This window comes from Glycine soja, chromosome 9, assembly GCF_004193775.1.
Source record: "Glycine soja cultivar W05 chromosome 9, ASM419377v2, whole genome shotgun sequence".
Taxonomy (NCBI): Eukaryota; Viridiplantae; Streptophyta; class Magnoliopsida; order Fabales; family Fabaceae; genus Glycine; species Glycine soja.
In genome coordinates this window covers 42,933,228-42,958,315 of record NC_041010.1, presented here as the reverse complement: position 1 = coordinate 42,958,315, position 25,088 = coordinate 42,933,228, and the positions used below count along the sequence as shown (strand labels likewise).

Below are 25,088 nucleotides of genomic sequence, written 5' to 3'. Positions count from 1 at the left end.
ATTATTGGTTGGTTGGTTGGTTTTGACTCTTAGTTGTCTTTGAATTTGATTCTACAAGCTAGCATGCAGACCAGTTAAATTTCCTCATTGGTGGAGACAACAAATTAACTACTATAGCAACTTACAACTGGTTTTATGTATTTGTATTTTTTACCCAAATAAATCTAAAATATTAGTATTATCACCTTGTTGTGTTGGTGAGGTATTTGTGAGGTTTGCCATCTCTGAATTCCATTAATTCCATGTCATGTCTTTGTTGTCACCTTTGAGTGTCTATGCCTAATGGTCGACCCTGGATAGTGTGGATCAAGAGGACATTGATGTTTTCAGTGGGTTTATTGTATAATTTTAATATGAGAATCAATTCATGGGAAAACAATCTCCATATTATCCTATATTGCATCTGTTCCTTCGAACTTCTTTTTTTCAATCTTTTTCACTGCAACGTTTTTTTTACTGGTGCATACTTTCATAATGCATACGCGTGCTCCATTAGTCTGTCATTATAGAAGTAATCTTTATGACACTGACATTTGAGTATGATTATGATGCATGGAAACTAATTAATGTCTTAAATTCCCACGTGATATTATTAAATGCTTCATTATTCCTATATTTTAAGTCTAAATTAATCTTCACCTGTCACAGTTCAGCCGAACCTTGGATTTTAAATAGACAAATTAATTTAACTGATGAATGAGAAGATTGAATAAAGTATGTGAACTTATGTCGGAGCAAATTAAACAAAAGAACAATACATGCAGGTTGTTGCTGTAGTTAATTAATATCCCTAGAATGTTAAAGCCCAAGTTGAACCCTTGATTAGTACTTGTATGAATTTGATATCTTGCTCTCACGATTTTAGCCAGCCAATATGGAACAAGAAGAATTGTTGACACGACTTCATTAAGCAATCCTGCCAGATTGTATCCACTAACATAGAATTCGTTCATAACTGAACTAGTACAGTAAGGTTCTTAAGGTCACTAGAAATAGTCAAGGATGGCTTCAATATTGTTGAAGATAGTAACACCAAAACCCAATGTTCATAAATAATGATCTTGTCAAGTCAGAAAAAATGGGCCAGAACTCGTTTGGAATGCACAGTGTAGTTAATTATTTCAAGTGGAACAAGTAACGTGGGGAGCAGAGGACTAACTGATTGCAGAAAAGTTAAATGTTTTCTTAGGCAGGCTCCATGCCGTGACTGCAACTGCAACCATCCCTACATGCTTCGTTGAATTGTACAGTTATGATTAAATGGCTTAATAAGCGATAAATATAATGGCTAATTACTGCATGCAAGTTGTAACATTTTACTAGGACCAGTAAAACTTTGCGGAAAAAAGACCAATACTATACTTTGAGGGCCGCTAGAACTAGAAATATATAATTATTATATTACAAAATTTAAACTTAATATTGTTTTCATAGATATTTTTTGTCCCGAATCAGACAAGGATGGTTTCATATCTCACTGGATTAAAAATTAATTTCACTTAAATATGTAATTACTATTAATTCAAGAAAATTTTACATATAAAAAAAAATCAAAAAAAAATTTTTCGTTAAATAAATTATTTTTTCATATATAAACGTAACATAGTCTTACATTGCTTAAATTTTGTGGGTCATATTGTATTCATAGATATAAACATTGAATGTAATTCTCGAAATGAAATAAAAACAATTTTGTTTTAGGGACTGAATTGTATGTGGGTGATAAATAACTCTGTGCCCTTTATATATGATGAAGACATGTTTGCATATGTCACAGTCATGTACGTGCATGTGGTTATATTTTAGTGGCATGGGATTCTAGAAACGTATATGGTCAATGGGGAAACAGATGGTAAACCCCACCCCGATAACAATTTCAAGTGCGGTGTTTGTGGTCGGAATCGGGTTGGATATATACCTCGTATCACAATAAAATTATATTTTAAAAGTTACTCGTGCATCTTGCTTTTCGTAAATTTTTCAAAAATATCATGTCCAGTATTACAATACAGACATCTTTGTTTTCTTCACCCAGTCTTTAAATTTGGACTCTCCAGCAGAGAGAAAGAAAGAGAGCAGAAAAGACAAGAAAAAAAAACAGTAAAATAAAATAAGACTTATACTTTTATATTTTATTTTAATTTAAAATCTCATATTTTTATTTCTTTTCACTCTACCGAGAATACTCATATCCAATCCATCACTGTCTTGCTGGTTTTGCAAGATAGAGCGCCACAACATAAGTACATAACTAGGAAAAAATGTTCATGTTTATCACTTGACGACTTAAGTTAATGACTGATCATTTACATCATGCATTTTAATATTAAGGGAAGATTATCTGTGAGTGTGTTTCAAAAAAGAAAAAAAAAACATGTATTAATCATTACAATTTTAAAAATCTCTCAAATGATTTAATTTCAATTTTTTTAGCTCGTAACATTTTTTTTCTTTCGAAATATCAATTACTTGTACTCTCAAGTTAACTACTTCAATTTTTCCTTGGTATGTTGAAATTTTCTTTCCTTTTGAATCTCAATTGCCTACACTCTCAAACTAATTATGTTTTATATAATGAATCATTTTTTTTAGAGTTTCTTATCTTTTAGTATATTGTCTCAGAGTCTTAGATAATGTCAAATATCATTTTTTAATTAATCGTTTATATTTTTCATCCTCTAGGTATGAAATAAATCATCCTTTTAAATATTTTCCTTTAATATGTATTTCTAAGATTTTATATAATATATTTAAATGCTTTATCATTTTAATTATTTTTCTTTTAATTTATTTTGTTTAAGTTTTAGACTAATATATAATTTTTGTTACCCTATTTTTTCAAATTCACAATTTTAGTTTTCTATTTTTAATTGAGACATTTTATTTTTTATCTTCAAAAATCCATAATTTTAGCTACCTATTGTTTAATTGAGACATTTTTATCTTATTTTTAAAAGATATGTGATTTTAATCACATTTATTAATTTTAGACTTTATTATGTATTTTTTAATTCTTTTTTAATAAATTAAGCGGGTTAGTAATTAAATAATTTTAAGAAAAAATTGTCAGGTAGGTAAATAATAAATAGATACATGAGTGAGTGAGCATTTTTTATCGAGTACATACTTCCTTTAAAATTGACTACGAGTATTAAAACTACGAATTTTTTAAAAGTAAAAATGAAATTTCTTAATTAAAAATAAGGACACTGAAATTATATATTTAAAAAAAATAGAAAAATGAAAATTATATTTTAGCCTTTAAATTTCTTATAATCTTTAATACAAAAAATACTTCACAACTAGATTTAAATTCCTAGTACACGTGTGTTGATTTAATTAATTTTAGAAGAAGTTTGTTTAATTGGGATTTGGATGCAGAAGCGTCGGAGCCGATCGATCCCGGCAAGGCTGTGGCGTTTTTTTTTCCTGGATTTGGATACGGATTCTTTTCTTCTCTTTTTTCAATTTTGATTCATGGCCTGGTTTGCTTGATATCGCAACGTGAAAGATATGTGATTGTGGAAGGATGAATCTGTTTCTGGGTTGATTCAAGCAGTTTTATGAAAGATGAATATATATATTATATTTAAAATAATAAAGAATATAGTGACGGTTTTTACCTGTCACGAATCATCAATATTCATAATCCTAACGATATCTATTCAATTGGTTGAAAATGATCTGATTGAGATAATTTTGAAAATTAAAAGACTTGATTGAATTTTTTTAATAAAAATATAAGCACCCATCTAAACACTTAATTATAATTAAATGACCAAATTAAATATTAAGTTTATGCATAAACTATATTATATGTACAAACTCTCAAATTTCATGCCTCAAATCATAAATCTTTTAAGAGAGTTGAGTCATACTTTAGGATTCAAACATGAAATTTAAGAAAGTAGTCCTCCATATATTATAAATAATTATAAGTAGTCTCCTAAATATTGAAAAATCTATCAAATTCATCTTTAAATATTAGTAAAATATACCAATTTAGGAAGTAAATTGATAGGTGTTCAATACTTGAAGAATCATTTATATAATTTTATTAAGCATGTGATAATGAATTTAATTTTTGTTGTATATGTGAAAAAATATATTAAAAAACTCAGCTTCTTAAATAATTTTCCGTACGTTAAAATATTAATCTTTAGTTTTTTTTGCCAAAAACATTGAACAACAAATAGGCTTAAATGTGTTTTTGGTCCCTCATAAATACCAATTTTTTGTGTTTGGTCCCCGATAAATTTTTCATTTGGATCGGATCCCTAATATGTGAAATTTTTTGTCTCAGGTCCCTCTTGTTAGTCCAAAATCGTTATCTGCCTACGTGACCATTAATTGGACATATCATGTGTCATCCCATGTAGGAAAAAGTTTTTTTTTTTTTTAATTTTTAAAAAAGTAATTTTAAAAAAATGTTAGTCTTCATCTGTACAACTCACCAACTTGGTGGTGCCGGTTCCTTTGCCCCAATCGACGGTTGCTCCGACGGTGGCGTAGCAGGTGATCCCGTTCTCAGAGTCGGAGGGGCTGAACTGCATTGGGAGCGGGAGCGACGGGACGATGTACAAGGTAGTCCACCATACTTGCAAAAGTTGTGCCCTAATTAGATTTAATTTCACCATGGCAAAGAAGCAAGAGATGCATCCTTCTCCTCTCGACGAGCCACCCATCGCTTCCTCTTTCGATTCTGAGGAAGAAGAACCACAACAACAACAACCATCCTCCCAAAAGCATGAAGAAGTTTCCTCTGGAGAAGAAGAAGAAGAAGAAGTTGTTTCCTTCGAAGAAGAGGAAGATCTCCCACCACCACCAATTTCCAAAAATCCTCCACCCCCTCCCACAAACCCTTAGCCCCAACCAACACTCTTCCTTTGAATCCGAAATGAATTAGGATCCGAGATCGAATACACGCGATGTTCTCTTTGTGCAAACCAGCATAACCTAGCCACAACCTTTGTGTCGTGCACAACCTCTTCTCCCAACACCCGGCGTTGCTCTCTCTCCCTCACTTGAATACGCGCATGACCCACCCTATAATCTTAGGGCATGCACACAACCACGAAAAACCAGATCTATGAACTGTTGCGCTACCTCCACCCTCCACCATGTATTGTTGGGGTTGGGTTTCAAGAAGTTATGGAGGGCACCAGCGAATGGTTTTCCTAGTAATTTCTGAATTTTATTCCCATTGACAAATTATTTACCCAATTTTTTCAATGCTTGTTGCAATTTAGTGAATGTTCATTGGAATTAAACATTCATTTGAGATATACGAGATTTATTGATTTTGAAGATTGTTGATGGCCATGATGGTGGGAGGTGTCTAATGAGGCTGTGATGGTCGTGGAGTTCACACCAACTCACGTGATGACGACGACTTTTTGGTCAATGATGATTTCTTTGGTGGAGTCGAGGAGGGAGAAACCGTCGATGTCGTCAAGGAGAGGGGAAGCGTTGTTTTCTTCCTCAGAGAAGAATGACGTCATAATTATTTAAAAAAAATTAAAATAAATAAAATAAAATCATGTGTGTAATCCTTCTCAAGCAACAAATACATGTGGCACAACACATGGTATGTCTGCATGTCCAGTTAACGGTCATGTAGAAAGATAACATTTCGAACTAATGGTAGGGAACCTAAGACAAAAATTGTCAAATATTAATGATTCGATCTGGAAAAAAATTTCTGAGGGACCAAACATAAGAAACTAGTATTTATCAAGGGCCAAAAACATATTTAGGCCAAAAAATATCATTGTTTTGTCTCTTGAACCTATTAGAGAATCAGTAAGACTTTTAAGGATTTGTTCAAATTAAATATTGGTATAAAATTCTCTATATTGAAAGTAATAACACATCTTTATGAGAGATCGTGAGCATATATATAAATAAGTATCTCCTTTTTAATACGATTTATATCATATCCAATGATAAATTCAAACTCTAAATCACTTGATTAAGAAATAATCTGGTACCACTTTTATCAATCTTTCTTATTATAAGATATAACAATTTGAATCTCTCTCTTTATTTATTTATTTATTATCCGCGGTGTAGGGGTTTAAAACCCATTATTTATAACAATTTGAATCTTTCTCTCTATTTATTTATTATCCACGGTGTAGGGGGGTTTAAAACCCATTATTACAAGAACAGTAGGGGGCCATGCAACCACTGTAAAGTACCTCCATAACAGAGGATTACAAAAGAATGGGATCATTAAAAAGTGTAAACCTACAGGCAAAGGATGAGAAAAAGGTGGCCAAAGTGGCAAAGTTTCAGCTACAAAATTAGTTTCTCTGAGTTAACTTGACGTTGACGGACCAATGCCTTCCCATGAGTTCTCTGGCCATCTGAATATATAAGGGAACTCATGTGATTATTAGGTCTAGTTGGCTTCAATAGCCACCTTTGAGTCGGTCTCAAATCTCAACCCAATCTTTTTATGATCTAGTTTATAGCACACTTCAACTTAAGCTTGTTCCGTCCTCCTTAAATCCATATATCTTGACAGTTTCTTTTAGGATTAGTGTCAAATCCGCTTGATAAAAAATCAGAACTCAACGAATGGCAAACATAACAATTCCAATTATTTCACCAACAATTATGAGTATGTTTGTCTACACGTCGCAAGGGATTTTCTCTCATTCTGATGCATAAAACGCAAAAGTAACATTGCGTTTTATGTGTTTAATGTATTGGAAAAATAAATAAATTATGTTGATAAAGTCTACACAAACACATATGCTATATTTTGGGGTTTTCTTTTCATTTTAGGCTTTCCCTGTTGCATTTTTCAAAAGCTAATTAAGACATAATATTTGGTTTTAAAATATATTTTTTTTTTTGAAAACAAAAAATGAAACAAGAAAATAATAATAAATTTTTTTACTATTTCTATAAACTTCTAAAAATACGAAACAAAGTAAAAATAATGTGACACTTTCGAAAATTAAAAGTGAAAGCAATTTTTTTTTCTAACCAAACAATTCCTAAATATTAATATGTGTGTTACGAGATGAACTTGATAAAAAGAAAGAAAAAAAACCATTACCTTAAAACGATGAAGAACAAGGACTTTTGAAATATTGAAAATCTGAAAAAGAAAAAAAGAGAGAATGATAAACATAGCCTTAAAAGAATAAAATGATAATTAAATTTTACTGCAAAGAATTTGTTAGGATTCACATTCTATGAATCGGTTTTGCCTTACTCGTTCTATTTAAATCAGAAATGCGGTCCCGTGCATCAAATAATTGAAATCACCAATATTGTTAAACTGAAAATAGTGATTCAAAAAGATCTTGAAAATAGAGTATTCACCAAGCAAAAGGTGATTCAAAACAATTTTATTTGAAAGGAGTAAGAAAGCGCTCAAAATATTAGGAAATTGCAAAGGTCAAAGCTCCGGTACATAATGTGCATAACATGATAATGTTGGCATATTGTTTAGCAAGAATATTGGTTCCACATGTTATAAATGGATAATGGATTAGTTTAGTTCAATTGCACATGCACTCGACATAAAAGTCTCAGCACTTCACACAGCTAAAGTTGATGATAAAAAACAATGTACTATGTTTATGTATTGTTTAGACAGGATAATTAAGAAATATTTGTAGTGCATTTCTTTAGCAGAAGAAAAAAAAAATAGCAAAGTACAACATCATTCGTGCAAAAAAGAAAAACGCAAAAATAAAGTTTCCTGTTTATCAAGGTACGTCACATGCAGAGCAACTATCAGTAGGGAAATAAAATAAAAAAGTGATTCCCCCCGGCCCCCAAATATTTCCAAGTATTGAAAATTTTAACTAAGAAAAAATAGTATTTATAAATTGTGGCGGACAAGAAAAAAAGTGTGAAAATGAATTAAATTCTCAAACTCAACCAAACAAGATTGATACCTTTGATGCGGTATTTATCCATGGAAATCAAACTAAAATAAAAAAAGATTATAATAATTAAGACATGCTATTAAATAATTGAGTTAGACTCGTTTAACATTGAAGATCATTCACTTATTAATATATAAATAATAATACTACTTATATAAATAACAACACTACTTATATGATTGAATCATTGGGAAGTGTATCAAACTATCCTATAAATAGTACAAAATGGAAAATTTGAGTGTGGTATCCACATAAACTTGTTTGTATCAAGCTATTTGTGCAAATTCAACAAATAGACAAATGATATTTTGAGTTTTGTGTAAGATGATAAAAAAAAATAAAAATGAACAAATAAAAGGTGAGCAAAAACATAAATAATTGGTTGACAAAAGGAGCCAAATGCAAATTAAATTAAGTGTTGGGGATTTTGTTACACTAATCTAACAATCGGTAGTTTATAAATGTTTGATTTATCCAATGTTCATTCTAATGCTATATTAACTTACTATAGTGCTCTAACCATGATTATTCATATGAAAAAGTCTAAGTTGCTTAACTCAACCCCTAATCCCTTAGCAAGTCAAACTAAATCTTGTGGATTCAAAAACAAAAGTTTATCAAGGCTAACAAATGTTATTTTACCCCTAGACATAACACCCCATTAGGTACCAATTTTAATTCTTAGTCAAAAAACATTTTTCAATGACAATTTAACTAAGAAACATGTTTATATGGTTGATCATCAATGATACTAACAAACATCCCTTCATTCCTAAATGAGACATTCATTAGATGCTCTATTCAAAACTTAGTTTTCAAGCATTTCCAAATGATAATGAAAACAATGAATTGAAGCTAAGGTAATCAAATCATAAAACAAGCTACCAAAATGGAAAAAATTAATGACACAAGAATAAACACTAAATAAATATAAAGATTAACTACATACACCAATTTCTCAACAAAGGATAAACTAGTCTCTCATTGTCACTAGATGCCTCAAAATTACAAATTGGAAGGGAGAAAATGAAGGGACATAGAGGTAGATGGCAGCTCTAATCACCGCACACAACCCTAGGGTTATGCCCCCTTATAATCCCAGGAGAATGTCCTTTTATATCGAGCTCAAGACCTTTGTCTTGTTATTTTAGAGTATAATTTACTTGCTGGGGAAATTCTTTAACAATTAAAATTCTAATTTTTTTTCTTCACTCAGTGACCTTTACTTGTTGGGCAAGTTCTTTTGATGAGTTGAACACTTCTTATTCTCTCTTGAGTTGCCATGTGGCCTTGTTTGCACAATTACTCTCAATGGATGAGTATAGCTTGTTGGGCAAGACATCGTGAATGCCATCTTGAATTGGTGATCTAAAACCTAAAAAAAGAGTAAAAACTAAGAGAAAATTATTAAAATTTTATTTACAAACTAAGATTTTATAAAACTCTATTTCCTAACTAAATTGAGGTTAAACTAAAGCAAAAATTCAGGAAAAGTAGATAATTGTTGTGTTATTTGTAATTCAAATTAACATATGCACAACAATTATCATATATATAATAAACAAAAATTTAAATATGTTTAAGGTCCCTGGTGAATGACCAAATTTTGTTACGAGTCCCTAACAATTTGTTGTTGTCTTGAGTCTCTGATATATTGAAAGTTTTGTTTTGAGTCCCTATCATCAATTAAGTGATGATATCTCATCTTACAAATTGATCTTCCTAACACTGTCAACAATATTGATGATGTTACGTCATTACTTAATTGACGATAGTGACTCAAAACAAAAGCTTTAATATATTAGAGACTCACAACAATGTAAATTTTTTATTAGGAATCTATAATAAAATTTGGTCATTTATTATGAACCTTAAACATATTTAAGCTTAAAAATGAGCAATATTATAAAACGAGATAAAAAAAAGAATAAATAAGTTTATTCATAAATAAACTATTAACTTTGAATAGTAATAATGTTGATCATAATAAGTGGAGGATAAGTAAGGCCTCATAACTTTACTCTCCTAGCAATTTAATGCTTTCACTACAGACAAGAATCATACTCTTGTAGAGATTTTATGAAAGGATAGAAAGGGCGAAAGAGGGGGTTAAGGAATTAGGAAGGTATCATGCTCAAGATCGAGAATGATAGTGCAAGTGTGCAACCAAAAAATTAAATAAGACAAATAGAAAAAAAAATAAAGGGAGAAAAAAAGGTGGGAAGAGTCCAAACTCTAAAGTGAAAGACAACCAACAATATCAATTGACAAGTTATATATGGTATATCTATGTTTTAAGCTTAAAGGTTTGAAAAAAAAATGAATCAAAATTGTGATCACAACTTATATATAATTTATTGAATTGTGTTATCTATCGTATTCGTGCCAACTCTAATCCACTGGGATCAACTGGAATGCAATACTTTAGGACAACACCAAGAAAATGAACTATTGTGGATTGAAATTAAGCATATCTTTGTGCCAATGGCGATTAGAAAAACCCAACTACTTAACATGCTTTGAAAAACAATCATCTTTTCCATGTCATGTCACGACTCTAATTAATGGGTAGCTTAAACCTTATTAATATTCTGTCGTTGGAAGATACAAAGCAAACAGATAATCTCAGATGAAACAATAGAAATTGAGAGCAATTAATTCCAGCTTCTAAACATATGTCTTTTACCCTAAGCCTTACTGGATCCTTGATCCCAATGATAGCTATCAACATGTATTCCTTTGTTGTTTTTTCAATTCAAATAGACCCCTTTCAATAAAAGGGAGGATGCAAAAAAAGGGAGAGAAAGGGCAATATAGGAAATTCAATAAGAAATGATGTGTAAAAATGAAAAAAGGATATAAATATCACTTTGACATATAGACCTATTTATTACTAGGAGGCCTACGCTTAAGACTTGAATCATGCACCTTATTAAGTGAAAAGACCATTATACCCTTAATGGAAATTTCACCTCCCATCTCTTAATTCTAACAACCCCCCGACGACATCTCCTTTGTCGGCCAACCCTCGCAACAACATTTTCCTCCATCGATGGCCACCACCCGTGACGATATTTCCCTCTCACTCCCTCATTCTTGTTCCTCTTCCTGAGAAGGTAAGTGGGTTCTCCTTTCTCTTTTCTTTTCTTTCTATATGAGGGGTTGGATCTTGGTGGGGGGAGGCGCGTCTACTTGAGGGAAGGGTTGTGGGTTTCGGTGGTTATGAGGGTGTGTTGTGGTGTGGATTTAGGGTGGGTTGTGGTGGGGATGGGGTAGGTTGTGGTGGGGATTGGGTGGTTATAGGGGTGGGGACTTCCTTCGATTTTTGGGGTTCTAGAATAGTTATTCCATAAGCAAAAAAACCTTCTAGAATGACCTTTCGATAAGCAAAAGAAAAAAACTTCCAAAATAGCCTTTTCGTAAGCAAGGAAAGCTTCCAAAATGGTTGTTTTGGAAGTGTATTTTATATATTTCGAAAAGGGAGTTTGGGAAATCAGTAATGGGCTTACAAAAAGCTCATTTTGGAAGTAAAAACTACAATCTGGAGTAGCTTTTTTCTGAAAGTGTATTTCGCAACTTTTGGTAAGGTTGTTCTGGAAAGTACTGTTTTGGCTTATGGAAGGACCATTCCAGAAGAAAAAATGGCAATTCATAATAGTCTTTTTGGAAGTACAATTTGTACCTTCCAGAATGATTATTCCGGATAACACTATTTTTGCTTACGAAAAATGTGTTTCATAACAATTATCTTTCTAGAAGGACCATTCTGTAAGAGTATTTATACCCTTACAAAATTCTTATTCCAGAAACTGGTCCACAACGTGAATGTGAAGGTGTTAAAATGCACTTGTGGAGTGGAAAACTGGAGATGGATAGGGACTTTTGCTGTGTTAGGTTAGACTTGCTTGGGACCATCGATGGCTTTGAGGAAAAAGAGTTGAGTTGGAGATGAAGAGAGGAACTGGAAAAAGAGGTCTAGACTTGCACTGCAGGAAGAAGAGAAGAACAAGAATAGGCTGTGATGTGGGAGAAAGAAGAGGAAGAAGATAGAAAAGGTAGGTTGGAGTTTTTTGAAAAATGGGAGGTGCATGATAAATTTAGGGAGGTGCAAAATTCAATTGCCCCTATGCTTATTCCTGATTTTTTGGACTGGACTTTATTAAATGTAGTGAGTGGTGGTAGCAAATTATAGATGTGCAAGAAGCAACAATCGTCACATAAGTAGGTTCAAGTGATTAGGCTCATCATTTGGGCCAATTGTTCTTTTTCTTCATTTTTGTTTCCTTAATGATTTCAAGACATTTATTTTATATTCTTTCATGATTTGTAAACTTTTAAAGCTAAATGGATGACAATTTTTGGGCACTCCTTTACTTAGAAATCATTGTCTCTCTTTACATGTTTGGTAATTGTTTTACTTAAAAAATACACCTTCTTTTAGAAATTAAGCTATAGAAAGTATTCAATTATTCGTGCATAACCTAGCCATACTCCAAGACCCATAATGCACTAATATGCACACATTGATGCCACAATGCACACACAATATTGCAACACAAAACTTGAACCATCTCAAGTATCACCCCCTTACCAATCATATTGGTTTGATTTTGCATCCTCTCGTATCGTTGAATAAATCAAATTTAGTGGTGCAATATCTGCGCCTTATTGTCCATGTTGCATTTAATAAGTCTTGGTGTAGTAGAACAAACTAAGAAGACCTATGGATCTTTGGGTTGAATAAGATGATTCATAATCTCTATTTCATTGGTTTGTCATGATTGAATGGGTGAATTTGGACCTATTATTTGTTCGAATTGCCAAGCATGTGAGAAAATTGGTCAGTGTGTGTGCATCGACAACATTCCTACCGGGTATATTTCCTGTAGTGCTGGATGTGTGCGTGATAGATTTTCACGGGATAGATTCGTGGATACAATGGGCAAGTAAATAGTGTTTGCACTCTTTACCATATAAACACTTTCATGGTGCTCGATCATCTTGGTGTTTTTATCCTCCTTCTTCATCTTGCCACTATATTTGCAACCTTTGCAAACCCAAATAAATTTAGAGAACCATGGACTTTTGGATAAATATCCTCAAGATATCAATCACAATTTTTTTAAAGGATATAATTTGTAATTTTTATAAGGGATAGCTTGTGAGGGATTAGTAATGGAATAATGAGTACATATCAAAGCAATAGCGAGGGAACGTTTTGTAGCTAATTGACAACTTGAATTTAGCGAGATATTAGTTCCTTGCAAATTGGTCGCCAAACATATTAGTGTGGGATTTGCGGGAATATTCCCTCATTAATATGTAATTTTCTTGTAGTGTTCATAAATGTCTTTTTTTGACCAATCTTCATAAATGTATTTAACTTTATCTGCTGTTTATTATTTTATAACATGAAGCTTTAGCTTAATATATAAAAATAGTCAATTAAATAAACTCTATATTATTATTAAAATATTAAAAAAAAGGCTGATAAGCTAACCCAATTCACATGAGCTTATACAAATTTGAGTCATTTAAGTTCGGTTCATCAAATTTGCCTGATTTTAAGATCCTATATATTGAACATACCCTTTGTCGGTCATCAGCAATATAAGCTGTGAAATGACTAAAAATCACACGAGTATTATGAAAAGATGTTGATCTAAATTTTTTAAAAGTATAAAAATGCACTTTTTAATTTTTAAACTTTACTAAATATATCCAGATACGAGTTGTGGGTGTTTGGAATCGGAGGAGAAAGAAAAAAAAAAAAACAGACGGAGAGAGGCATCAAGTCATCATTTTTATTTTGTTTGTGGGGCATCTCAAAAACGACAAGTGAGAAAGCAAGATGCAGCTATCATACTTCTTATCTCTATACAAATTCCCTAGATTAAAAAAAATAAAATGAAAATACTCTATACAAACCCCTTATATCTTTTGTGATTTTCTAGCGTCAAAAGAACCACGTCTCTCTTTCCCTTACATAATAACACATTATATTATCACGTAATCATCACAACAACAATCATAAATAAATTACATATACTTGTGATAATTGTAAAGGGTCCCTTTGAGAATAATGATACAGGAGCTAGGGAAGCAACAACTTGTGGGACATCACCAAACAAATAAGAAATAATCCAAATGGCAAATGATGTCTTTAATTAATACTACTACGTGATATAACTTGTGGGACATCACTTAATTAATTAACACACACTTAAGATATGCGATTTTTTCACCAAAAAATTCAAAAAAAATAAATATTATCCGAATAATATAATTCAAAAAATATTTATCCCAAACTGATTTCTCACTTATTTTTTTTATATAATACTTTAGAGATCGATTTCTTAGAAATCAATTTAATAACATAGGTGTTTTTTTTTTTTTTTATACATTTATGATTTTTTTTTAATAACGAACAAAGGTGTGGTGCTTGTTTGTATGCTCGTGCAATTGCAATTTTCAAGTTGGCTAAAGAGACACTGCTACTAAAACCCATAAACTGTATCTTCACCACCTTCACACACCAACCCTCAGGTAATGCCTTCTTCTCAACATTGGATGCAGCATCCACTATGTTCCCTTCTCGTTTCATCGCCCCTTTCGTATTCTTGTTTACCCACTTCCCGTGATGGGTTTGTTTGCATTTTTGAGTCTTCTTAAGAGACTATAGTTGAAGCCTGAAGGGTTTGTTCTGTACTTTCACTTTTCCATGTGCACACATCTTGCTTGATGAAATGCCAATGTGGGGGGTGGGGGGTGGGGGGTGGGGGGGTTGGTTTTGCTGTGCTTGTTGGAATGTGAAATGGGTTGGTGGGAAATCAAAAGATCAAACATTTTTTATGTGTCTTTCTAGATACATTGATGTTTCCCACCTGCATCTCATACATGAGTTTTTTTAAAAAAAACTAACTTATGAAATCAGTTTTAAGGAATCGATTTTTAAAGTATTGTAAAAAAAAAATAGGTGAGAATAAATTTGGGAGGAATCGATTTTTTATTTCCTACAATATTTTGTATTATTAGGATAATTTTTTTTTGTGTTGAATTATTTGGATAAATATATTTTTTTTGGGTGAAAAAAATCCTAAGATATGTTTGAACTCTTTAAAAAATATACAGGTTTAAATTACTATTACCTCTAAAAGTAAGTAGGTTGAGAGTACAAGTAAATTTACATTTGTAATCCAAACGTGCACTTACTTTTCTATAAAAGCGATATATCAATGAGGTTTACCTTAAATGTATTTTAAAATAATCTTAATTCTTAAATACAAACTTTTTATTAAAAAAATAGCCAGATACAAAAAATTTATTAATTTACACATATTCCTCTACAATTTATTTTTATTTCATCCGATATTCTTCTATTTTTTTATATTATTTTGAGCTTTTCTGTAACGCTCTTTACGTTTAGGAGGGAGAATCAGGCTAATGAAAGTTTAAAAATTATAATTTTTTGAATAATAATACATTAATTATTCACAATTTATATACTTTAATAATATTTTTATTTTTTTTTATTTTTCTTTATATCATATCATAAATTATTTTTTTATTAATCACATCATAAATTTTACTGTACATTTTTTTTTCCTATTTAGGTGTTAAATAGCATGAGGTGTTGTTCACCAAACATTTTCCAATCTTTTTTACAATTGAAAAACAAGATAATATCAAGCGTAATATAAACAAATCTAGTATAATTTATTTTAAATTTCTAATAATTTTTTTTATTTCCTCAAACCTCAAATATAATAAAATTAATTAATTATATTTAATTACATCAATTTTAATTAAAAATATTTTATTTTAACGTATCTGAAACTTGTGAATAAGAAAAAATTATTAAAACAAGTTTTTCAATTAAACAAACGATAATAGTATAAAATAAAATAAAATAATTGAAATATTTTAAATAGAATATTTTTTCTTACGAGACTAGAAGGAATATATTATCCCACCAAGTTAGACTGAATTAATTATAAGCAGCTAACATATATATATATTTATTGAAAAATAAATAAATACAGTATACAATAAGAAATCTGAATGAATAATAAGAGAGACAGAGAGTAGAGAGTAGGGGGGGGAGTGTTTGATTGGGGTGGCATTGACTCCACCCAACGTAAAGACATGATGAGCCTATCAAGGCAAAACCTGGAGCGTGGTGGTCACTCTCCAATGGTGAGAGGGTCCCACAGAGGCTCAGAGAGAATGAGTTGGCGCGTGAAGGCCAAACTCTGAGGGAGGAATTGGAGTGAGCAAATGATAAGCAAAGGGTGTTGACTGTTGAGTTTTGCTGTGCTCGGGAAAAAGCAATGAAAAGCTCAGAAATTTGAAAGTAAATACTAAATACTAGTAAATACAGATGAGTGTCAGAGGTTTGGGGCAAGTGGGATCTGGATCCATAGCATAGAGAGAGAGAAGAAGAAAATCTTGGCTTGATAATTCAGATTTGAAAGAGAGAGAAAGATAAAAGGGCAAAATGACAACACTCTTTGTCCAGAAACCCATAAGAGCCTTCTTCTCTTCTGCTGCAACCATTTTATTATTACTATAAACAATTACTATAAGCAAGGCGGTGGTTTGGCTTTTCTAGTAACTTTGACCATTCTCATTCTCTCTTCAAACCTTCATGGGTAAGCCCGTACTCTTCTCCTCAGATTTCGATTTGGATTTTAATTTGGAGCTGCTCAATAAGTAGGAGGAGAAAGAAAAGGAAAAGAGTTTTTTTTTTTTTTTGTTGCTTCTGCAACTTTTGCACTCAAAAGTTCTTTATAGAGAAATTCAACCACCATCTTCTTTCTCTCTCTCCTTTCCTTTTTTCAAAGGTAACTCTTGGCATCCTCCTCCTCCTCCTCCTCCATTTGTCCTCTCCCATTAATCAACCACACGGGAATACTCCTTTTAACACTAAACTTTCTTACTCTTTCTCTTCTTTAACTTGCTTTTCTTCTCCCGTTTTGCTTTTTACTTGCAGGAATATAACAAAGAAACTCACTGTGCCACCACTCATCTCAACTTGGTAGGTAGGGCTTGTGTGTGTGGTTGAGAAAGAAACTTTACTTGTTACAGGAGTGAGTGAGATACATGACCACTAGAGAATAGAGAGAGAAAGAGAGACTCAACTTGAAAAAGCAAATTTCATTTTTAGGGATAGACTAGTTTGCCGTGGAATCAAGTAGCAATATTTTTTCTTTTTGTTCACCGATGGATGGTTACGAAGCTACACGAATTGTGTTTTCAAGGATCCAAAACTTGGACCCTGAAAATGCTTCAAAAATCATGGGTGTACTTCTTCTTCAAGACCATGGTGAAAAGGAAATGATTAGATTAGCATTTGGTCCGGAAGCACTTGTTCACTCTGTGATTCTCAAAGCCCGCAAGGAGTTAGGTTTACCTTCGAACTCTCCGCCCACACCCTCTACTCCTCCTTCTCCTTCACCCTTCCTTTCCAGGCAAAACTCCACTTCTTCAAGGCTCAGTGGTATCAACATCCCTCCTGCTCTCACTATCCCAAACCCTTCATCATGGCCTACCATGTCTGATGATTTGATGAGTCCCAACCATTTGGTTGTTGGCTCTTCTACTTCTTCATCTTCCTTACCCTACTATGCTAATGGAGGGTCAGATCCAATTGATGACTTCCAACTTCAAGACCAGCTTTCTTTCCTGAATGATGGTTCTCCAACTAGTACTGCTTTTGCACACAAGACCAACCCAGATTTGTTTTACCCTACTAACAACTCAGACTTGTCTTCAAGTCCTACTACTGCTGTTGACCCTACCCTTTTTCCTTCCTATGGTTGGGGAGGGTCTATTCACCGTAGGAGTTGTTCAGTCAATGATGCTTGTTTGGGCTCTGAGGACCCTAGTTCTGGGTTGGGATGGAAGCCTTGTCTTTACTTTGCTAGAGGGTACTGTAAAAATGGGACTAGTTGCAGGTTCCTTCATGGTGGAATTGGAGATGCTGATGGTGGTGGTGCTGCTGCGATGGTTGGCTCTCCTGGCAAGATTGAGATGATGGAGCAGTGCCATGAACTCTTGCGATCCAAATCTGTTCAGCAACAAAGATTGGCTGCTGCTTCTCAGCTCATGGCCTCTTCCACTTTTCCTTACTCCCCAAAGTCCATGAACTTCCTGTTGCAGCAGCAACAAAATGATACTCAAAGGTACACAGTACTGCTATGCAATCAAGTGTTTTTATTACTATTTTCATTGTAATAGTTGGGGTGCAGAATTTTAATCATGGTTTATAATAATTGCAGAGTGGCAGCTGCAGCTCTGATGATGAGTGAGGATTTGCATAAATTTGGACGATCAAGGCTTGAAAGAAATGATTTTTCTTTGAACAGTCCTGTTATGGTAAACCCAGCTTCCAGGCAGATCTACTTGACTTTCCCAGCAGATAGCACTTTCAGAGAGGAAGATGTTTCAAACTACTTCAGGTTATTATTGCTTAGGTTTAGCTGTAACTTTAGCTTCGACTGGGATCATTGTGCATAGTTGGTCAGCGGCAGAAATATTAACTTGAGTTTTTAATTCTGTTGTTGAAGCATTTATGGCCCAGTGCAAGACGTGAGGATCCCATACCAGCAGAAGCGAATGTTTGGCTTTGTTACCTTTGTTTATCCAGAGACTGTGAAGCTTATTCTATCCAAAGGAAATCCTCATTTTGTGTGTGATGCTCGAGTGCTTGTTAAGCCTTACAAGGAGAAGGGCAAAGTCCCAGACAAGTACAGGCACCCACCCCCTCTTTCTACTCTTATGTTATCTTTTTTTTTTCTTTTCTTTTTTCTTTTTGGTTATTGTCTTGAGTTTATTTTGAATGTCCTCATTGATGTTTCTTGTGATTTGCAGGAAGCAGCAGCAGCAGGTAGATAGAGGAGATTTTTCACCATGTGGTACTCCTACTGGATTGGATGCTAGAGACCAATTTGATCTTCAACTTGGTAGGTTATGGTGGAAACTTCCATTTTATTATCTTTTCAGATTGTGTCTTTGTCAAACCTACTCTACTCAACACGTGTACTTTCTTAATTGCATGCTTTTAGGTGGCAGAATGCTCTACAATACTCAAGACATGCTGTGGAGGAGGAAGCTGGAGGAGCAAGCTGATTTGCAGCAAGCTCTTGAGCTGCAAAGTAGGAGGCTAATGGGTCTGCAACTTCTTGACATCAAGAAGCATCACCAGCGTGCACTCTCCACTGGAAGCCCAATTCCTTCCCCCACTCACTCTCCTAACATGTTCAACCAAAATATTGTTCCTTCTTTTCACATCAATTCAGAATCCCCAAAGGGTATCTCTCTCTCACATTTTTAAATGCTGCTGCTTCTTCGATTGAACTTGGTATAATGTAATTAATTGGTTTTTATTTATGCTATTTCATTCCAGAGAGTGGTTCAACTTCTGCTCCAGCTAGTACTGCATCAGTTTCTGCTGGTCAACAGCCGGTCAACATTGCTATTGGCAAGGAAGTGGTTGTCAATGGAGAGAATGGATATAACGAAGGCAATGGCAAGCAGAACTCTAGTCATGACGATTGTGATTTGCAAGAATGGTATAAAACTTGTTTCTCATTTAAAACAGCTAAAAGGGCACCGGAATAGTAAACAACTTTTTGCAGCAATTTCTTTTTCAGTCCTTGCCAAAAGAAAATTGTGCATTTATTCAGGTTTTCCCATTTTCCCTTAATTTGTTTGTCAGCATTTTAAGTGGTTTATGAATAAATGCAGTTTGGAGCATAATCTCCCTGATAGCCCTTTTGCTTCCCCAACAAAAGGTGATGGAGACTTCCTGGTTGCCTTCTCCAATGGACCTAATGAGGCCAATGATGCAGATGCCTCAGCTGCATCTGCCAACTCCAAATTTGGTACTAGCACATTACTTCCTGCAGCATCTGCTCTTGACATGGGAACTTTCAAATCCTTTAATTGCCAAATACCAAGGTACTGGCGTGTGACATCACTTTTTAGCCTATTAGTCTTCTTTCCTCATACCATGAGTTTTATTATCTATTTTATTTTTTAAATGATCTGGGTTTGGATTTAGGTTCTCTTCTGGCCATGGGACTATTGGTATGTTCGCGGGCACCGGTGGACCAATTGGCATTTAGTTTCCTGATGTTCAGGTAAAGCTAGTTCGAATGTTTATGTTGCTGAGGCTCTGTTGCATGTTGTCTTCAAGGTGGATCGGTCTGCTGTTTAGTTTGTTAAATTTTGATGTCGGTTTGGCCTTTTTTGTTCAACATTTACAGGAAGTTAAAGATGACCAAACAAACCCGGACAGATATGTAGAGAATCACAATTATCACCACCACCACCATGACGGCCATCACCATCAATCTTCAATACTATACTACTTACTACATTACAAAATGCATACGTAAAAAGCAGTTCAGTAAAGGAAGTGGGGGCAGGCATTCGCTTTCTTTAGTTAGAGCATTATTATTGTACTATTTTCTTTTATCTGTAGTAGCTGAATGAACCACAGGTTAAAATAACACACAAAGAATCATCAGAGTCAATGTGTAGTAGGAACTCCATGGCACTGTAATTTCTTCTCATTACCCTTGGATGTAGTAGTTTAGATTGTTAGTCCTATGTTGTTACAGGTATAATTTCAAGTCTTTGTACAGCTGGAGCATTACCCAGAGAGAAAGCATGCATAGATGAAGTGGTAAAACCGTAAATGCGGAGTTGTATAACTACAAGGCTGATTGAGATCCCCCCATGATGGGTAACTTGAGTTTGGAGGCCAGAAGTGAGGAGGGGAGTGTATAATTGTCAATCTTAGCTGGATTAAAGTTCAAAGTGGAGATATTTAGCTTGGATCTTTATGTTTTCATCAGTTAAGTTTGTAGTTCTACTTAGTTGTTATACACAGTTATCAACAACCCAGACAGAAAAGAGAAAACAAGAATTAGAAAGAAGAATCAAAAGTGAGTTTTTAGACTAATTGGTCTATTTGCCTCTCCTCTTGTGTTTTGCTTTTTGATTTTGAAGGAGAATTTGTCTCATTGTTCCTTCAATTATTTCCCCCTTTCAAATTGTAAATTGGTGGGGTCTTTGCCATTATTGGAGAGGAAAGAAGGGGACCCCAAGGCACACCATCACATGGGGTTGCTGACACTGCAAATGGGCCACACACACATTTATAAAATGACAGGTTGTGAATAGGTCCTACCCATGTGAGTGATGCCAGTGCCACTTTCTCTTTCATAGATATTTCTCTCTCTACCCTTTAGATTCTCTTTCATGACAGGAAAGGACATGCACAGATCTAAAAGTAGGGTAGATGCCCACACGTATGACAAAAGTGGCCAGTTACTCGAATCTTTTGGGGTCTGTGGCCTTGTGACTGAGTTACTGTGCTATACTTTTTTTTTGTATTTTTTTTTTAACTTTCCCTCTTTGAAGTTTTCAAGAACTCCTAGGTGTTTGTGGAAAACCAAATATGTTAAGTGAGAAAAAAGGTTTAAAATTTAAAATCAGAGTGGCATATCGTGGATAAGCACAAGCCGCAATGTTGGTTGGTTGGTTTTGACACGTTAGTTGCCTTTTTAATTATGATTCAACTCAAAGACCATAGGCAAACAGAACATTATCTCAATGGTGGTGACCCATGCTTGGTTTCTTGGAAGTTCACGAATTAGATTGTGTTTTGGGACTGAATTGTATGTGTGATAAATAGCCCTGTTCCCTTTATGGTGAAGACATGTTTGCACATGTCACGGTCCTATGCGTGCATGCGGTTATATTTTAGTGGCATAGGATTCTGGAAATATGGTCACTGGAGAAACAGATGGTAACTCCTGATAGCAATTTCAAGTGCAGTGTTTGTGGTCGGATTGTATAACCTCGTTTCACAGGAAAATTATTTTAAAATTATCATCATGCTTTTCGCAATATAATTTATAAAATATCATGCGCAGTACTCTCTTCTTTCTCTCTCTCTCTCTCTCTCTCTCTATATATATATATATATATATATATATATATATATATATATATATATGCATTATGTCTTACTTTACCAAATTCTTCAAATTTGGACTCTCCGTCACTGTCTTGCAAGATTGAGCAGCACAAAATATCTAGGATATTGAAACTGTTCATGATTTATCACTTAATGACTTAGGTTTATATATTGAATATGAATCAAATAAGTCATTTAACATATATAGTCCACTTAATAGTAAGTTTCTAGAAACCATGAATTTTATTGATCCAACTTTTGGTTAGACACTTCACTTAAGTACATCAAATAAAATAAATCATATATTTTTAAATTATTTGATTTTTCATTAATTTGTTTTATTTGAATGTTCAATAATTTCACATTTTATAAAAGGTTATTAAGTAAAACAAATGGAGTAAACTTGAAAAATTTATTCTTGTAAAACATTTAAAATATTTTAGATAAATTAATTAAATGTTTGTCATTTTAAATATTTTCTGTTTAAATTTATTCTGTTTAAATTTCTTGTACTCTTGTAATGCAAAAAAAATACTTGCTAACTAGCATACTTGGGAGTTTCTCCTGCAGACATGCGTGTTTGATTTAATTTATTTTAGAAAAAAGTATTTTTTTTTCATCGATTTTCTGGGAAATGTTTAAAAACTAAGCTATTATTTCTCAAAAACTAACACTTTCAAACATGTAACTAGACATATTACTTTGTAGATGAGTGTTCAAAATCTAAATCGATCCGTGAACCCCACCGGTCAACGCAATTTGAATCGAGTATAAGCTTGTGCTTCAAGCATAAAGGGAAATAATGAAATATGACACCATATTCATTTTTGTGTTAAGGTTGTTTGCATACATATATTCATAAATTCTTCACTGTATTCAGTGTATTGCATATTTGCATTGTATACACTTTAAGTTTGTTAAGTATATGTCGTACTAAATGTATCATTGCATTGTTTGCTAAAAAAATGTTTGAGCTAAAGTAACTCTCTTAAAAAGGATTTGTTCAACTTAATTAAATAATAAATATGATAATTGACTAGTTAGATAAGATACATCAATTATGATCTAGTTTACCGCGCACTTCAAGGTTAAGCTGGTTTCGTCCTGCTTAATCCGCCTGATAAAACATTAGAACCGAATAAATGACAAGCATAAGTACATGTTCTAATTCATTTCACCAACAAAATATTGTGTTTTTTCTTCTTATTTTAGGCTTCGGCTAATGCATTTATAAAAGATTAAGAGATTATTTTGTTTCAGAAAACATTTTTTGTTTTAAGTTGATATAGGAAAATTGAAACAGAAAATGAAAACAGAATATAATAAAAAATTATTTACAATATTTTAATAAGTTTTTAAAAATAAGAAATAAAGTGAAAATAATGTGACATTTTTTTAATTAAAAATGAAAATAGAATTTTTTTTAACCCAACAATCCTTAAATATTACTACGCATATTACAAGATGAACTTGGTGAAAAAAAGACAGATTACCATTTGCACAAAAAAGAATGACTTTAGAAATCTTGAAGTCTAAAAAGAAAATAATGATAAGCATAAGCTTAAAATAAAATATATAAAAAACAGAAATGCGCTCGTAAAAAAATGACAATTAAATCTACTTGAAGAGTTTGTTAGAATTCACATTCTATAAGTGAACTTTGCATTACTCGTTCTATTCAAACCAGAAATGCGCTCCACATGCATAAAATAATTGAAATCACCAATCTTAAACTGAAAAACAGGGATTCTATAAGATTTTGAAAATAGAGTATTCACCAAACAAAAGGGTGATTCAAAACAATTTTATTTGGAAGGAGTAAGAGAGTGATCAAATTAGGAGGAAATTGGAAAGGTCAAAGCTACGGTAGAATGTGCGCCATTATAATGTTGGAATGTTATTTAGCAAGAATATTGGTTCCACTTGTTATAAATGGATTAGACAACTTCAATTGCACATGCACTTACATAAAAGTCTCCGCACTTGACACAACTCAAACTCGAAGCTGAAAAACAATGTACTGTGTTGGTAGATTGTTGAGACAGAAAACGAAAGATTTTTTGTCCCCTTTTTGTAGAAGAAGATGAGAAACCAAGTACAAGACCATTCATGCAAAATTTTATGGTAAGGAAAACTGATTGCAGGAATCAAACCATTAGAAGAGTTCTCTTCAATATATTCAGCTAATAGATCATTTGTTTAAAATGTGATATAAAGTTATTTTAAACTATTGATTTTTAAGAAACCTTGAAGTTAAATTATGTAAAATTTATAATCGTTGTTATTTAATCAAATCTTAAAAATAATCTCAAAGAATGAGAAAATTTTATCTCTTAATTGTAATAGCCATGTACAAAGTATAATGAGTTGATTAGTTCAGTTTTTTTTAGTACTAAAAGTGATAAATGTGAGATTAAAATTCATGACCTAAGTTGTTTGACTTTTTTGAGTTGATTAGCTCAGTTATCGACGTCAAATAGATGGAAGCACAAAAAGAGCCTAAGTTAAACATAGCTAAAGAAATAATGTCGGACAAGACAAAAGTGATAGATTGAGAACGAGGTGAATAATTAATTCTCAAAAGATGATCTTTGATACAGTATTCAAGGTCATTCACTTAATCATTTAATAAAAGTTAAACTTGAGTATTTTTAATTATGTTTAAAAAATATTTTTTTCAATCGGATTCTTAAATTTGTATTTATTTTTTAATTAGGTGTCAATAATGACTTAGTTAAAAAATAAATACCGAGTTCAAAAATACAATTGTATAAAAATAGTTTAATGACATATTTAAAAATTATAAATAATTCAAAATTTAATTAAGGAGAAGATACTGAGTTTAACATCTGCAGGAATGCAGAGGTGAAATATTGACATGGAAAAGTGAAAATATTGGCCTATAAAAACTTGATCTAGGACCTATTTGAATAACAAATACAAGTATAAACACTCAATTAAAAAATAATTTAGAGATCTAATTAATTTTTTAAAATAATTCATAGACTTGTAGATTAATTTTCCATTTAATAAACAGTTTTTTTAACAAATATATAATAAACATAGAGACACGATATTTAACATTAAATGAGAGACAAAGAAAAAGAGAAAAGCATATGATAAAATTAATAATGTGACAAGAAGAGATAAGCAGAATGAATAAATATTTAAAAATTGTTGTAAAAATG

The 25,088-nt window shown here is 32.6% G+C and overlaps 1 protein-coding gene across 3 annotated transcripts; it reads left to right on the top strand.

Moving 5' to 3' along the window:
- The first annotated feature begins 16,281 nt into the window (after positions 1–16,281).
- On the top strand, positions 16,282–21,147 carry LOC114425017 (zinc finger CCCH domain-containing protein 53-like). Of its 3 annotated transcripts, none has more exons than XM_028391738.1 (10): positions 16,282–16,561; positions 16,903–18,094; positions 18,191–18,370; positions 18,479–18,658; positions 18,783–18,874; positions 18,977–19,222; positions 19,318–19,483; positions 19,659–19,871; positions 19,975–20,053; positions 20,180–21,147. In XM_028391738.1, exons 2-9 carry the CDS (start codon positions 17,133–17,135, stop codon positions 20,036–20,038), a joined length of 2,103 nt encoding a protein of 700 aa, XP_028247539.1. In that variant the 5' UTR covers positions 16,282–16,561; positions 16,903–17,132; the 3' UTR covers positions 20,039–20,053; positions 20,180–21,147. The 3 variants fall into 3 exon arrangements, with proteins under 3 accessions (XP_028247539.1, XP_028247536.1, XP_028247537.1); XM_028391735.1 differs by having other exon boundaries at positions 18,479–18,664; XM_028391736.1 differs by lacking the exon at positions 16,282–16,561 and adding an exon at positions 16,587–16,753 and having other exon boundaries at positions 18,479–18,664.
- Positions 21,148–25,088: the final 3,941 nt, after the last annotated feature.

Coding starts and splice junctions, on each gene's coding strand:
- LOC114425017 (XM_028391735.1), top strand. CDS start 17,133: ATGGATGGTTACGAAGCTACACGAATTGTGTTTTCAAGGATCCAAAAC. Junction 18,371..18,478: donor GATGTTTCAAACTACTTCAG/GTTATTATTGCT, acceptor CTGTTGTTGAAG/CATTTATGGCCCAGTGCAAG. Junction 19,872..19,974: donor TTTAATTGCCAAATACCAAG/GTACTGGCGTGT, acceptor GTTTGGATTTAG/GTTCTCTTCTGGCCATGGGA.